General features: G+C 33.7%; 1 protein-coding gene across 1 annotated transcript in view; it reads right to left on the bottom strand.

Moving 5' to 3' along the window:
- LOC149228622 (FRIGIDA-like protein 3) overlaps positions 1-15,919 on the bottom strand; it is a 128,802-nt gene extending 112,883 nt beyond the window's left edge. The window contains exon 1 of the mRNA XM_089380818.1: positions 15,793-15,919. Coding sequence (XP_089236944.1) covers positions 15,793-15,919 — 127 coding nt within the window. The remainder of the gene's footprint in view (positions 1-15,792) is intronic.
- Between the last annotated feature and the right edge of the window lie 965 nt (positions 15,920-16,884).

Here is a 16,884-nt window from a genome sequence, read left to right as displayed (position 1 = left end):
TATCTTGGATTTTAGGCATCTGTGGTTTATTTCTTTTGATGTTTTTCTCGGAGTATCCACAGTAGAAAACATATTTGTCAACGTTTCAAATCCCAACAGGGATCCATCATCAGGACCAATCTGAATGATCTATCGGTTAAATTTTTATGGAAAACTCCTAATAGAATATTATAGGGGTCCAGGAAAAGTTTATATTTAGCAAAGGAAACCAATATCAATCAATGGTTCCTTCTATGTGAATACTCTGTCATCCTAGCTAATGGATTTGAAGGTGAACAATATTGTTTTCCCAAGTTCCTCCCTTACTAGTTATTTGCTTTAGAACTTTCTAGGTAATGAATACATCTTAATGAGTCTCTTTTTGTTTCAAGAAATAAAAATTCTTTGGCCGTGACCCCTTTTTCCATACGTCCTTTGATGATCAAACATAAAAATTCCCTATAAATTATTAAAAGAGAATTATTATCTTTTGGTCTTGAAAAGGATGTCTTGGTCGTTTAATCCTTTCTAAATTATAAAAATTGCAAGAAATCTAGTTGGTCTAGTTGTGTATGTAATGACTCAAAACATGAGCTTCAAAAACTATCTAACACTGATTTTTCTTCTCAGAGGGATATAAATCTAGATGAAATGCAAGTATCTGAAGTGGCCATGGCTGATCTAGATTGTGTCAAAAAGGGTCCTCTGAAGAAAAGTACATCTTCATCAATTCAGGAAGAAGAGTAGATAATTAAGGCATAAACATATACAGTAATTGGTATCCCTCAGGGTAAGCTTCTGAAGAGAAAGGTAGATGAAATCAGTCCTAATGAAACAAAATTGTCAATAAAGATAGTAAAGGATAATATTGATGATGATAAGGAGGAAATCATGTTCCAAAAAACCAATGATGAATTGTTGAAACTTACAGAATATACCTTGGAAGAAACCAAACCAAAGGACTTTGAAAAATGGGCTATATCAATTGATAACAATGTAACTACTGAAAAAACTTACAAAGCTAAAGGTAAAGAATTAATGGCAGTATATGGAGAAACTAAAGTCACCGATGATGTTGTAATGAAGGAAATGACTTCAAATAGAGGGCCAAGGTTTTTACCAAAGACTAACTTTTATAATAATATGTTCAATTTTACTATCCTTCATCTAGGAAAAAATACAAATATGTAGTTACTCGGTTCCATAGCTACTTCCATTAACATCAACCTATCCGAAGTTAATGATACTGGTACTATTGATTGGCATAGAAAATTAGGTGAGGTAGTGGCCAAGATATTACTAGAATCTACAACCAATAATAAAAAATATCAAACCATTATTTTTGAGGTCCAAGCACAGCTCAATCTTGCTAAGGCTATTGTTAGAACTAAAATTAATCAGATAAAGGATCTCAAAGACAAAATAATCAAACTATCAGGCATGTTGAAGACGGTAAGGTAACAAAGAAACTAATGGAAGATAAAGATAAAGAAAGCAAGAAATTAAGGTTGAGCATGAAAAATCCATATTACAATCTAACTAACATGGTCGAAACCTTTCAATAGAAAGAAGAACGAAACAAAAGATGCCAGAAATGGAAAATCATTGACTATGAAGGAATCTCAATGGAAATAATTAAAGGACAAATTTGACAAGTTGATTAAGGAATCAAAAGAAAGGGAACAAAGATGCCTCTATGAAATAGGAAATATTAAAAAATAACTCTTGATACAACCTTGAAGGAATACTTATCAAGAAAATTTGATCCTGACAAAGTGAAGCTATATGAGGCAAAAATTATTGAAATATATAGCTAGGTTTGGTATTCATAATGACATGTGTAATCATGATTCTATGTATTTTATGTAAAGAGAAAAATAAAACTATTATTTTCATTCTTGAGGAATGGGTTTCATGCTCAAGGTTATTTGATTTATTGTTCAAGCACCCATTGAGTGCTTCTAGGGTTTGTCATTAAGTCAACAATTTAATTGAGTTAGTGTCATTTATCGAAGACCCTTTTGGGCATGTTGTATATTGTAAATAAAAAAATATTTGAGTCAAAATTAGAGTCAAATACCCTAAAATACCTTGTCAACATGAAAGCAACAAGTCAGCCTATCAAACAATGAAGTTTGCCTCCTAGAGATGACATGTCAGCCTAATGAGGCTCTCTAGAAGCTCATATATAAGAGGGAAGTCGACTAGATTTGAGACTATCTAAGAAACTCACAAGAATTTCGATCAAGCGAAGATAAGGAGACCTTAAACCAATTAAGAAGAGGAAAATTCTAAGGAAGAATAATTCAAGCTTTTAGAAGTTTTTTGGGCCATAATTCTGACACATGAGAAGATGAATTGGGGCATTTTTGAAGTTGCAGCAAGTTCAGATTATAGTCATCACTAAGAGTTGAGTTTGGGTTAAATTTAGTATCCTTTGCAAGCTAAATTTTCAAGAAGAATAAGTCATCTCAAGCGAAGGAGAAAGAAGGCCTAAATCACATCAAATTTTACATGTGCCATCTAGGGATTCTACAGTAGGGGCCAAGAACTGTAAGTCAAATATGCATTCCAAGGTTTCGAGTCTGAAGTCTAAGTCAAAGGATAAATTTCAGTTGCTACAAGGAAAGTTTGAATTGGTTTGACTTTGTAATAAGAGGATAATTTTGACTTGGCCTTGGAGGAGTCTTGGTCAAGGTTCGTAGGTCTTGGAATTAGTCATTTGAATTTCTATAAGAAGAGAATAGTTCTTGTGGGTTTTCCTCTCAAGAGGAGAGGTTTTGGCCCTGGTTGATAGCCTATATCTTATGTCCTCTTTTTCAATTATTCTCTAATAGTGTGGTATTTGTTTGATGATGAAAACATAATAATAATCAAGTGAAATAAGAAATATAATTAAGTTAAAATACATCACAAGCAGTTATCAATCAAGAGAAATCACCCTAATCTAGTTGCCCTGGATTTTTCAACATGGTATCAGAGCTAAGGTGACAAGACAAGAAAATGAAGCTTGAAGGAATAATCTAAGAAAAATTAAGGAGGACTACCCATCTCATCTCAAGGATCATACCATCTAGAAGCAACATCAAGAAGAAAACCTCAAAGACTCTACTTTCACGAAGGACCTTACCTCCACTCAAAGAAAGAAGGACCACACATTTGAAGCATCTTGAAGTCTCCATATTCTACACTTCTACTTCCCAAGGAAGTAAGAAGAAGTATTGTCATCTTCAATCGAGCAAATATCATTAATCATAAATAAAGGCATCAAGTTCAAGATATCATCATCAAAGGAGAATCTTCACTTGACAAGTAACTATCTTTATATATATGTATGAATCTACTATAAAAATCACTTCATTCTACAAGGAAGGAAATAAATTGGTTAGGTCATCAAATTTCCTTGCATGGAAGAAGAGGATAGAATTAATCCTCATAGAGAATGAATTTATTGGGCATTTTAAGGGTTCAATCTCCAAACCATCACAATAGGAAGCTCAAGCATTTCCAAAGTATATGAAAGGGGAAATAAGGGCTCAAAGAATCCTTATAGAATCAATCAAGGATCACCTTGTCCCTTATGTAGCAAAATAGGAGAAATCAATAGAAATAAATGATAAGTTGGTAGAATTGTTCTTCTTAAGAATTGTAGGGGAAGTTACATCCTTGATAAATGAGCTATATTAGATAATGGTATCAAAGGAGGAAGGGTTAGCCTCATATATTATGAGGGTGTCACAAATAAGATAACAACAACAAGAGTAAGGGGAAGTAATGCCCAACAAATAAATGGCCACCGCTTTCCTCAATGCACTAAGTGATGAATGGGGTAAATTTGTATCAAGTATTTATGGCAAGAAGGAAGCTACTCCATTCAGTGAACTTTTTTCATTATGTAAGATTGAAGACACTAGGTTGAAAGCATAGAGTGACGTTGGATCAAATGAACAAGTCCAAGCATATGTTACCATGTCCAAGAGAAAAGGAAAGTTTGAAAAGTTTGGTCCTTATAAAAAGAAGAAGATTGATATGTCAAAGATATAATGTTATGAATGTAATGAATATGGGAACTTTAAAAGGAATTTTCCTAATATTAAGATGGACAAAAAGAAGATAAGTAAGGAAATGAAGCCCTTGTTACCGAAGAGGTGGAAGAATTATAAAAGAGGAAATCAAAGGAGGAAGTGAAATATATCTACTATGACTGAGATAATCTCCTTCACTTAGTTATTTTTAGTTTTGTAGAAGATAGTAATCGTGATAGGAAGCATCTCTAGCATCAAGATGCATTAGAATTGAAATAGATATGAAATTGTCATAAAAGCTTGAAAGGATAACTAAAGTAGAAGTCTACATGGTTGTAGCAGTCATCATGATAGAAAGAGAGTAATTCATGGCATCTCCATTCAAGGCATTTAAGGAAGACCACAGTAGCAGGATGTATGGTTGAAGGAAGTCATCTATCATGATACAAGATAAATAAATCATCATACATATCATCATTAGGAAGGAGAATTTACAGGGTGAGGGTAATCAAGATCCTCCATTGGAAACTTCATTAGAAGTTTCCCCTCTACCTAGAATGAGAAAATGTCTTGTTGATAGTCTATGGTCCACTAGTATGGTATGATGATGAATATGTGCAGCAAGTTGAGTTATTTGAAGTAATTTCATCTTCAAGCAAGGAAAGGAAGTTGCTATAAGGAAGTATAGATGAACAAAATAAGGAAAAGGTATGTATATATTTGATAGATAAAGGCATGTTATTATATAGCTTCTAATAACATGGTTGAATCTTCGATCTCATGAGTATGATAAAAGAAGAAGGATCTCTTCCATTAGAATAGATAATGGGCCTTGAACTATTCTGCATATTGATAATATGAAATCAACGTAATATGACCTCATATGGAAGATGAGGTGGTTGACAATGATGATTCCTATGATGAAGTAACTATTTATAGATTTTTCTGAGAAAACAATATGCAAAGAAAGGGAGAAGAGTTAATGAAAAGATGCAACTATAGAATAAGATAACTCATCAACATTTGATTATTAGAAGAATCAACTATGACATCTCCATAGAACAGATATGAATACCTTGATCAATTCTGAAAAAGGAGACCCTTGGTGTTGAATATCTTGGAGGTGGAGTCATACATATGAAAATGTTGATGTTGCATAAAGCTGATGTCATAAAGAAAAGCCATCATAAAAAGGTAATTTTGATTTGATGTTCATTTTTTATTTTTGAAATCATTTGGTTGGGTTGTTACAGGGCCACCAAAAGAGAGTTGTAGATGTCACCTACAACTAGCACTCATGTTATTGGATGGAAGATGTTGAAAGAAATGTGACTTGAAAGAGGTAGTTGTATGAAGTCAAGCCATATGTGAACTAAAATATCAATTTCCTATGAAAATAAAGATGACATGACTATTTGTTTAACAAAATGGTTCATTGAAGGGAAAGTGATGAAGAAGATGGTCGATGTCCTACAAATAATATCTAAAATATGAATACTCCATGATGAAAAAGTTGAAGTTCATGACGTCAAGAAGATGAGCCCCACAAGAAGTTGATAGAACCATGATCTCCACCAAAGAGAAGAGAGTTATTTTTGGAAACAAGTCCCTAGTTAAGAGGGAGCTTGGGCAAGTCCCTAGTTAAGAGGGAGCTTGATTATATTCCTATTATATGTTGGAAATAATACTGAGAGGGGGGGTGAATCAGTATTATCTAGGAATTTAACAAATCTTCCTTATTTGATCTTTTGAATTATTCTTGCATATCAGTACCATAAAATAATGAGCATGAACAAAGAAAATAGACAGTCACACCAAAGAACACAAGATGTAAGGTGGAAACCCAATGTGGGAGAAAACCACCTGCTGCAATATGTCTCTATCTTCTTTCAATTTAGAAATTCTTTTACAATGATTTTGTACTGGTGCAGTCCTTTACCAGTACGCAGGCTGCAACCTGCAGAGAGCTACAACTCTCTCTCGTTTTCCAGTCTCTCCTGGAAGGGAGCTACAACCCCCTACTTCTTTTCATGAAGAATCAAATGATCAACAAGTATACACCAGTTACAGTCCACTACAGTTATCAGATCAGTAATCACAGAACTAACCCAGAACACCTTATGAACAGAAAAATACAGTCAACAGATCATCTTAAGACAGGGACGCAATTTTCCTTTCTGTGGCCTGCGACTGGACGCAGTTTACCTTCTGCTGCTCTGCGCGCCGACGCACTGTTCCTTTAAACTGCTCTGCGTACCGGCGCACCCAACAATACTATCGCGCCGCGTCTTTTGCTTCAGAGACGCATCCAATAATACTATCGCGCCGCGTCTTTCGCTTCAGAGACGCACCTGAGCCCTTACTGTATTGCGTCTCGGCGCACTTGCCCTTCACTGAACCTGCGTCCCTTCAGATATAAAAGATATGAAGACTTCAGCACTAGCCCAAACAGTCAGATCTGCAGATCTGATCATGCGCCATAGAGATCACAGTCCATTAGAAGATTCGCCCTCATAGAACTGGACTAGATCTCACCAAAAGATATTCAACCAAAGATGATGCTAAATCCAAATGAACTCCTTTGCTTTATATAGGCAAGCTCCTCCCCAAAACATGGAACAATACCACGAGCCGACATCATAGAAACACAAAACCGTCGGCTAGATACCACACAAGAAACCCCCACGTGCTTTTTCTCTGCCTTGAAATGTGTGCACAAGGTGGACGCACCCCCTGAATGGCTGGCCTGCGTCCCTGGACGCGGGTTCTGCATGGTATACCTGCGGGGACGCACTTTCTGAACAGATTGCGTGCGTCCTTCTTAAAAATAGAGAGCTGATCATCAAGAATAGTGATCTACCACCTGAATGGGTTGCCATCAAGGACAACACCTGAATCATAATGCCAACATTATATGAATGAGTATATCCTCCATAGTTGAGAGGGAGAGATAGACACATCATTATTTTCTTCATTTTATAAAGAAAGAATGGAGGATTGGGTAAGCATATGAGATTGATTCTGATACGCTTTGAGGATGTGGTAGGGAATCCAATAGGCAAGAGTAATCAAAGAGGAAATTCCTTGAGGATATGTTATTCCAAGACAAGAATTTTCCTAAAAGGACATACCCTTTGAACACTCGGGTGGGGTATGTGTCTTGAAAGACAATGATTTAGGTGTCTATAAATCATTGGTATCGCCAAGATTATGATATGATCTTGTGAAGAGATATAGTTGTTAGTCAAGGCCTTTCTATGTGACATTGTTGGTTGGTATAATGAGATGTATTGGTAGAAGTTGATAAGATAGTTTATCAGATGGCTTACCAATCCAACTCTTCTTATGAGAATTCTTCAGTATGAGAATGTCCAAGTACCTTGTATGGATTATGAGTATTTCCTTAGTTAAGAGGGAGTGCTGAAATATGTAACTAGATTTGGTCTTTGTAATGACATGTGTAAACATGATTCTGTATTTGATGTAAAGAGAAAAATAAAATTATTATTTTTATTCTTGAGGCATGGGTTTCATGCTCAAGATTATTTTATTTATAGGACAAGCACCGATTCAATGTTTCTAGGGATTTTCATTAAGTCAACAAGTCTATTCAATCAGTCTCATGTATGGAAGACCCTTTTGGGCATGTTGTATATTGTAAATAACAAATTATTTGAGTCAAAATTAGAGTCAAAGACCCTCCAAGATCTTGTCAACTTGCAAGTAACAAGTCAGCCTAATGAGGCTCTCTAGAAGCCTATATATAAGAGAGAAGTCAAACACATTTTAGACTATCTAATAAGCTCACAAGAAGTTCGATCAAGTAAAGATAAGGAGACCTAAAACTAGCGAAGAAGAGGAAGATTATAATGAAGAGGAATCTTATTTTTTGGAAGAGTTGTGGGCTATCATTCTCACACATGTGAAGGTTATAAGGGAATTTTGAAATTGTAGAAAGTTCAGATTACAATTATCACTAACAACCAAGTTTTGGGTTAAATTAAGCCTCCTTTGCAAGTGGAATTTTTAAGAAGCAGAAAGAAGGTAAAAATCACCATAAAATCTCTCACGTTCCATCTAGGATTTTTGCAGTAGGGGCCAAGAACTATAGGTCAAAGTTGCAGTCCAAGGTTGTAGGTCCGAAGTACAAGTCGAAGGAGAAATTGCAGTTTCTACAAGGAAAAGGTTGACCTGGTTTAATTTTGCAAGAAGGGGAGAAGTTTGACTTGGTCTTGGAGGAGTCTTGGTCAAGGGTCATAGGGCTTGGAATTCTTCATTTGAAGTTCTATAAGAATGGAACTATATTAAGATATTTTCTATCCCGTACATTTGGAAAAATAATATGAGAACAAACTTCCTAGGTAGCACTGAAAATGGTAAGACATGACTTTAAATATTTCTCATTTAATGAGGAAGGAGCTATCTCTAGCCAGGAAATCATGGATTCATCTCCCAGGGAATTCAGTATCCTAACACTCCTAGATAAAATGATACAACAACTACCAACTACCAGGTACCAAATCAGATCAAGACTTATTGTGACTCGGTCAAAGCTCAAAAATGTGTCGTGGGTATCAAATCTAGATTGGGATAAATCAATGAAGTTTAAAAACTGATTAGAGTGACCTACTATCCCTGACTTAGCTCTGTATATTGTCATGCCAATTCCATTTTTGTTATCTATTGTTGAACAAATTGAGGATTCACATGCATACGTTGTAGTCGTATTTCCTACTCCAAAGAAAAAGAATGCATTGATTTAGGAGATTCTAGTACCAACTATCATTTCAAAGAAAACATCAAAATTTGCAAAAAAACCCATGAAGAACATAAATGTTTATCAAAATTAACTTTAGTTTATTTTATTTATGTTATTAACTTTCATTTTAAAAATATAGTTTTTAAGACATTTATGTATAATTTTGTATATAATGACTTCATTTCTCATTTGAGGGGGTCGATTTATTGAGGAGAAGAAACTGATGTTTTAATGATCTGAATGAACCTCATGCACTGATCGATCATGATGCCCTTATGATCCTGTTTTATGAAATTTTGAGTCTACAGTTTTCTTTTCATTTTGTGTGATCATATGTTGATTTATGTTATGGTTTACATAATTGACTTGATTAGTCTTTAGACCATTCTATATTACATAATTTCATTTCTTCTCAGATGTAAACACTACCAAGGGTAAACGAATTGAGATACTTAGATGACTTTTTGTTAATTGAATTTCAAACACCTAACGTTGTCATTTTGTTATGATAATTCATCTAAATATATCATACATCAGCCATATACTATATTTGTTTCTTTGTTATTAGTTTTTAAATTATTTGATGTACTTACATCTTATTTATTTGTTAACAAGGTAATCCTTGACATGATCAATATTGTCTTTGTGTAGCCAACAAGAGATTTTTTTGTCTAATTACATTCATATTGGCAATGGATGATCATATTCTTGACACTTGTCTTTTATTGAGTGAATGAAAGTAATAATACCTGGTATTATAATTTTTTGCACTTTCCATTGTAATAAGTTATCAGTAAAGGATATAAGCATAGTTTGTTTTACCTTCTCCTTTTTTTCTAGATTAAATTGTTATGTTTGTACCAATTTTTGTAGCCTACAAGAGATTTTTTTGTCTAATTACATTCATATTATCAATGGATGATCATATTCTTGACACTTGCCTTTTGTTATATAAGCATAGTTTGTTTTACCTTTTCCTTTTTTTGTAGATTAAATTGTTATGTTCATTACCAATTTTGTGAGATGTTATTTTCTTGTAGCATAATTAAGGTTTTAATTTGAAATCAATGATTATGAGTGATGTGTGAGTTTCTTCCACCCAGAAACTTTACCACTTTACACCTCTATCTACCATATTATTGATATTGTAGATAGAGGTGTAAAGTGGTAAAGTTTCTGGGTGGAAGAAACTCACACATCACTCATAATCATTGATTTCAAATTAAAACCTTAATTATGCTACAAGAAAATAACATCTCACAAAATTGGTAATGAACATAACAATTTAATCTAGAAAAAAAGGAAAAGGTAAAACAAACTATGCTTATATCCTTTACTAATAACTTATTATAATCGAAATATATATGCATGGAGTTGGGTTATGCTTTTTGGCAAAGCGAGGGCGTGTTTTGGTGAAAAATGGATGCTTGATCAAGCCATTTTAATAGCTCTATTGAGTTGTTTAGGGGCTTAAAAATAGCTCAATCCAGTGTTTGAAAAAACCTTCTAACTCGAGTTAGGAGCTCAATCTAGAGTTAAGACTCAATCGAGCTATATGGTTTGATCGATATTTATGGCTCGATCGAGCGCCATTTCTTATTTAAAAGCCCAAGTCGCAGTCTGTGCAAGCCATTTTGCATAGACCACGAGGAAGAAGGAGTTTGACAGAGTATTTCTAAGCTTGACCGAGATGTAGGAACTTAATCTAGCTACCCATAAACCTCGCCAACGACCCAAAGGCTCAAGCCAAGGTAGGTTTCCTGTCTTTTTTATCTCCTTTATTTATTTTTTCTTGAAAAATAAAATAAATGAGTTTGAAAAAACCCATTATACAAAAACCACAAAAAAACCACAAGAAACACCATGAAAACTACAAAAAACCATCTGCAATGGTAGCATATTTATTATGAATATTTTCTATGGTAAAAGCTTTATTTTTTAGGTTTTTTTATGTTTTAAAATTTTTCCTTAGGAATTTAGTGAAGTAAAATAAAAAAAAAAAATGAATTTTTGATATTTAAAATGAATTTTAAATTTTGAAAAAAAATCACTAGAAATATGCCAAAAAAACTAAACTAAAACCAAAAAATAAATAAATTAGGAGCTTCTGATTAACATGATGAATATGGTGCTCATGGTGAACCTCTATAAAATCAAATACGAATTTTTATTTCATTTGTTTTTATTTTAAATTTAAATTAATTTATATTTTAAATATGTTTTTAATAATAAATATAGTAATTTGTTTTAAAAAATTAATTGTACTTAAATAAAATATTAACTATATTAAAAGTCCAAAAAGAGAATTATATATATTATAACCAAATATAACTATATAATTATAATATTTAACTATATATAACATTTAACACACACATATAACATTTAACATAGTTTTATAATTATTTAACATAATGTGCTCTTCATAATAACATAATATGGGTGATGCTCAACAACTTTTTAAGACTCGAATTTATCTATAAACTGTAATTTACCTTAAAATTTCCACTACTCATATTTGTAGAATTATTTTAATTTAACGATATGACAACTATGTATCTCTTAGTTCAAGGCCTAATAAATTTATTAGTTGAGTAATGATTTTATAACTTACACTTCATATATTTTTATTTAACTATATAATGTAACATAGCATTATATATATATATATATATATATATATATATATATATATATATATATATATATATATATATATATATCAAGTTTCAATAATGCATCATTGATACATAAATTAAACAGATGATTAAAAGTCCATTTAAAGTGAATATAAACATTTTGTCTCTTTTCTAATTTGTACCATATTGTTTCTTTGTGTAGAGTGTTGTACTAGAAACATTGTCTTCATGTGTTTGCACCTAGTAGATGTCATGTGTCAAATTCAAACATCATAACAACTTGTTTTACAGAGTATTTGGTTGGCATGGAATTTTACTAGATTTGCAAATAGGTTTATTTCAAATTTTTACATATATTTACATATTTTTTTCTCTTTGAATAAAATGCATTATTTAGAAATCGAAAAAAGTGTAAGCTAGATTTGATCACTTCTTTTGATTGTGTTTACATGGAACTCAATAATTTGGTTGACAATTTATCAAAAAATAGACTCTAAAGTTTAGGACTTCAACCTAGATTATCCTACTTGAGTTTATAAATGGTTTTCTTGTCAACAATTTTTTTTGGACTAGTTTATATGTATTATATATGTAATTTGTAGAGCCATCTCCCATACACCCCCCAACCACAGTATGTCAAAGTGCTAGGAGATCTTCTATACATGGTTGGTCTCATGAAAGATCATGTATCCCAACTAGAGCATGTGTTCCACTCATAGATCCTCCCTCTTACATCAGTCTGAGTGTCAAAGGCAGTGTTGTTATCTTTGTTAATGATATTTTTATCAATAGTGGACCTTCTTCACCTATTGTAGGTACACCTCTTGCATTTTAAATCCTCTTTAAATTTTATGTTTTTGTCTTGAAATTGTCTTTAATATTTAAATCGTCTTCAATTGATGTGTTTGAATTTAATGTATATGTTAGTATGCTTATAATTTGTTATATATGTTAAATTATGTTTATGATTTGCAGACCCTTAGTAGGGAAAAATGAGGATCACATTTCAACATTGATTCTTCAATGGAATGAAGCTATAACCATTATCACAGTTGAGGTTGTTATGGCCCAGTAGACATGGATCGCACGAGAGATGAATACAACCTCTGCTAGTTCACTTACTAGGTGTAATGTTTCTTTGATGTTGGATAACATTAATAGGTTGATCAAGGCATACCATAGGGCGGGTCCACAGAGCCACCTCCTCTATTCAATATATAGGATTAGGAGGCTAAAGGTTAGAGGCCTACATACTTGGAAGGAGGTGAAATATGCCACCAATAACAATGGTGTTTGTGGGGATTTGTTTGACATCCCTCCAAACTGTCGTGCTAGAAACGTTGGTCCGATTCTGCTAAAATATTTTTAGAATGTTGACGCGACCACTTTTGTTTATGATCAATTCATTGGAGCTTGGGGCTAGTTTCCCCACATATATATACATACATACATACATACATACATACATACATATATGTATGTATAACTGTATGTATGTATAAGTGTGAAGTAAATATATGTTTCTTTTATTCTTCTGCAAAGTTCAATCCTAATATTTTCTCCTTTGAAGTTTAATCTTGTTTTCTGCCTAGATCGTGCAAGCACACATTCTTGCACTAGTGCATTTACAGTCTCGCAGATTTATTCCTTTGGTTCATTACCATAATAGCCTTTGATTATTATATGTATTTGATGAGTCTTAATGCGATTCTAAAAAGCATGATTTTCATTCTGAAGTGTTCTTGATATTTTGAATTAAACATACTTTTGATAATCAGAAATAAAACATTGTTGCAACACACTGGTATGTGCCTACACTTTATGCCATTTAGGAAAGATCATACTTATGCGTAATTATTCTTAAAAGTAATCTTTCTAAGTTCAGAAGGTTATGAGTGAAGATTAGTTTGTGTGGATAACTATCACAGGATTGAAGTCTGCTGTGATAACTAAATGATCTTTTAGATTACATGCATAAATTCCTTAATTAAAGAAGAGTGCGCTTTGACTTTGGAAATTAATTCTTGTTCTAGACATTAAGATTGGTTGAGGCATCTTTTGGTTTGAAGAATTTATTTTGAATTTTTGTTCACCTTTGCAAGTTCTTTTTCCTCGTTAATGCATTCTTTATTTTCTCGAAAGAAGGACTGGGAAACTTGGTGCAGGAACCTCTGTCCCAGTATAGGAATCAATCTCTTGATACAGGAAAAAAGTGATCTAGACTTAGGGCTTAGAGATCCTGCATGAGGACATAAATCTTCAGTACAGGTGTAAAATATACTTCCAACACCTAAGATGTTTTTTGGTACTAATGCAAACACACTGCAGAAGTGCAAGAATAATAGCTTAGTCCAGGGAAAAAAATCTATAAGGAGTCAGATATATTCAAGGGTCCAATTATTAACATGACATACAACTATACTGAAGACAAACATAGACTTACACTTTCATTATTGAAATAGTTTTTGCAAGAGGTTTGAGAATTCCTTTCATTTATTTCCCTATAAAAGTACTTTCTTTCATATTCCAACACTAGAATATCTTTGGTGTAAATTGCCAGGTTATCTTTTCTTTTTGATTCTGCAAGATTGCAATTAAGGAAGTAGGAATAGAGTTTGGAAAATTTCATATCATTTCTAGCATTTCCTCTGCTTCGTCTCTAAGTTTAAGAAACCCCCGGGTTGAAAATTAAGTGTTGAAGGAGTCTGCCTGACCGCAATTCCTGCACTCAACATTTTGATGTTGTTGCTGGGGAGGTGATTTGAATTGGTAATAACTTTCCATTTTCTACAATAGGGGTAAGTCTGCTATTATTTTTTCTGCAGTATGCTTCTGTTGTTTTGAGGATTTTACGAGTGCTGAATTTTTTTCAATGCAACAATTAAAAAATTCTTTTTATTTATAAGCATTTGAATTTTGTTTTTTTGGATTTGATTTTTTAAAATGAATGCCTAATAAAAGTAGGGATCCGAAGCCCAACAAGGGCTGAGAAAATACTGAAATATCTAAAATCTCTTCTCATATTGGACCTTCCTTTGCAGGTAGAAAGTCAAAGCAAACTGAGACTCATCATGCCGGAACAATCCACATGTATTTTGGACATAGTGATTCAGGTGTGACACAACCCGACAAGGGGAAGAAGGAGGCTAAAGGAAACCGAAAAGTTCAATTCAACATCAGTCAACCTTCACCTTCTAGAAGTGGTTCAATTGGAGGCACACAAATGGTTGATCATGAAGACCATGCAGAAGGGACTATCGAAAACTAGGTACATGAAGATCAGTCCACTTTTGGATTTAAAATAGTGAACTGAGAAGAGAATGTACCAATGAAGAATATTTCACCTTCCACTCTTCCACACCTTCATGGTAAGGTGCACGAAGACTCATATTCATTTATTTTTGAATTCAACATATTGTGTCAGAGTTATGATTATTCTTCTTATGCCCAGAAATTAAAGTTGTTTCCTACAACTCTCAGGGATTCAACCTTGCGCTAGTTCATGGGACTAGGAGGAAACACTGTAAGTCCTTGGGACCAAATGAAGAGAGTATTTTTAAGTAAATATTAGGAATATTATAAAACTAGAGAAATGCAGGACGGATCTTCACTATTGTACAAGGTGATGATCAAACTTTGGAGGATTACTTAGAGAGAATTTTGTATATACTCTAAAGGTCCAAACACAAATTTGATTTAAGTACTATTCGAACCTTGTCCCTACAAGGACTTACTGAGGATTCTAGATATAATATGAATTTGTTAGGACAAGGATATATTGCTCAGAAGACTTTTGAACAAATTTGGGACTTGTGTAGGAAGTTCTCCAGAAATCAATCTAGATCCACTAGAGGAGGTCGAAGCAAAACTAACAAACTGGGATCTATAGATGCTATGATCATTGGCTTGGAAAATAAAATGGACAACATGAAAATTGAAATAATGAATATTGTTAGCAAACAAATAGACTCTTTGAAATTTCAGAAAAAATTAGAAAATAACAAGAGTCATTGTCTATTTTTTGTCCAAAGTATAGAAAAAACATCCTTTATGAGAATGTCGTGCTAATATGAAAGGTGCTAATAAATGTGTGATTTGTTCAGAGAACCATGCCACCGAGGAGTGCCCCTCCATACCAAGATTAAAATTTGTACTTGAAGGAGAGCATTCTAAACCTGAGCCATTATATGCCATGGGAGCACGAAGAAACTGGCCACATGTAATTACATGTATGGATCTTGAACCACATTTTTATGGCTATAATGCACCTCCATATTCCTATTATAATAATAATAATCACTCTCAAAGTTGGCAGCATGGGAATCACTTTGATCATGGACAGTCCTCTCAACCTTTGCAACAAGGATGGAGAGGGCCAAACCATTCATACCATTCACATCCTGCTTAGATGCCATCATATCCTCCTTCCTATGCACCACACCATATTTCACAACCATATTTTCCCTCTCTACCTTAGCAAAGTCAATCATTGCCACCATTTCCTTTTCCACCACCATTGAGACCACCTCAAATACATGCTCAACCTGTATTGAATCCTAATAAATAAGGCAATACAACTGATTCATTCAGTTGGACCGTCCCCTCTTCCTACCTATCGAACCTTGTCAGTTGGGATGAATGAGCTTCAATTGAGATCAAGAAGGGTGGTTAAACCAAAAAAACAAAAACAGTCCACGGTGATTATTGAGGAGAAAAATAAGGAGGTAACTCTTGATCATTCAAAAAACAATATCACCCTTCAACCCATTCCCATACCTTTAGATTCACCATCTTCTTCAAACCAGTCCCCCTATCCAGAGCGGTTGGTCATGGAGAAGAGCAACCCTAATTCCACTTTGGCTTTTGAATTAAGGAATCTCTGTATAAAGGTTCCTTTACTTTAGACTATCTGATAAATTCCCATCTGTACAAAGATCATTCAGGAATTATATCTTAAAATGATAGGGAGGAAGAGAGTAGAACCTTAGACCATTCAGTTTTTTGGTAGAGCAGCTGAGTTAATGACCGGATCCGTATTGATGGAGAAATATATAGATCCTGGAAACCCAGTTGTTTATGTCTAGATAGGTGATATCCTTGTTTCTAATGTATTAATAGACCTGGGGGCAGCCATCAATGTGATGACTAGGAAAACTATGGAACAAATTTGGTTGGGCCATATTCATCCTACACCTACCATGCCTGAACTTGCAGACAGATCTAAAATCAAGCCCGTTGGAGTATTGGGAAAAATGGTTGTTTCTCTAGATTCATGGGAATACCCCATAGATTTAATTGTGCTTTAGCCAAAGAATCCATTGGGAGGACACCCTTTGATTTTGGGATGACCATGGCTTTCCACAACTTATGCTTATATTGGATGTCACTTTGATGATATGTAAATTTCACATGGAGACTCTAAGAAAAAGGTCACCTTATACCCACCTGCTAGATCTATTCGAGAATGTAATGATGCCTTATG

The sequence above is a fragment of the Pinus tabuliformis genome, chromosome J (genome assembly GCF_031772625.1).
Source record: "Pinus tabuliformis cultivar Carrire ecotype Pingquan chromosome J, CPIR1, whole genome shotgun sequence".
In the NCBI taxonomy this organism is placed as follows: Eukaryota; Viridiplantae; Streptophyta; class Pinopsida; order Pinales; family Pinaceae; genus Pinus; species Pinus tabuliformis.
This window is presented reverse-complemented; position numbering and strand designations above follow the sequence as displayed.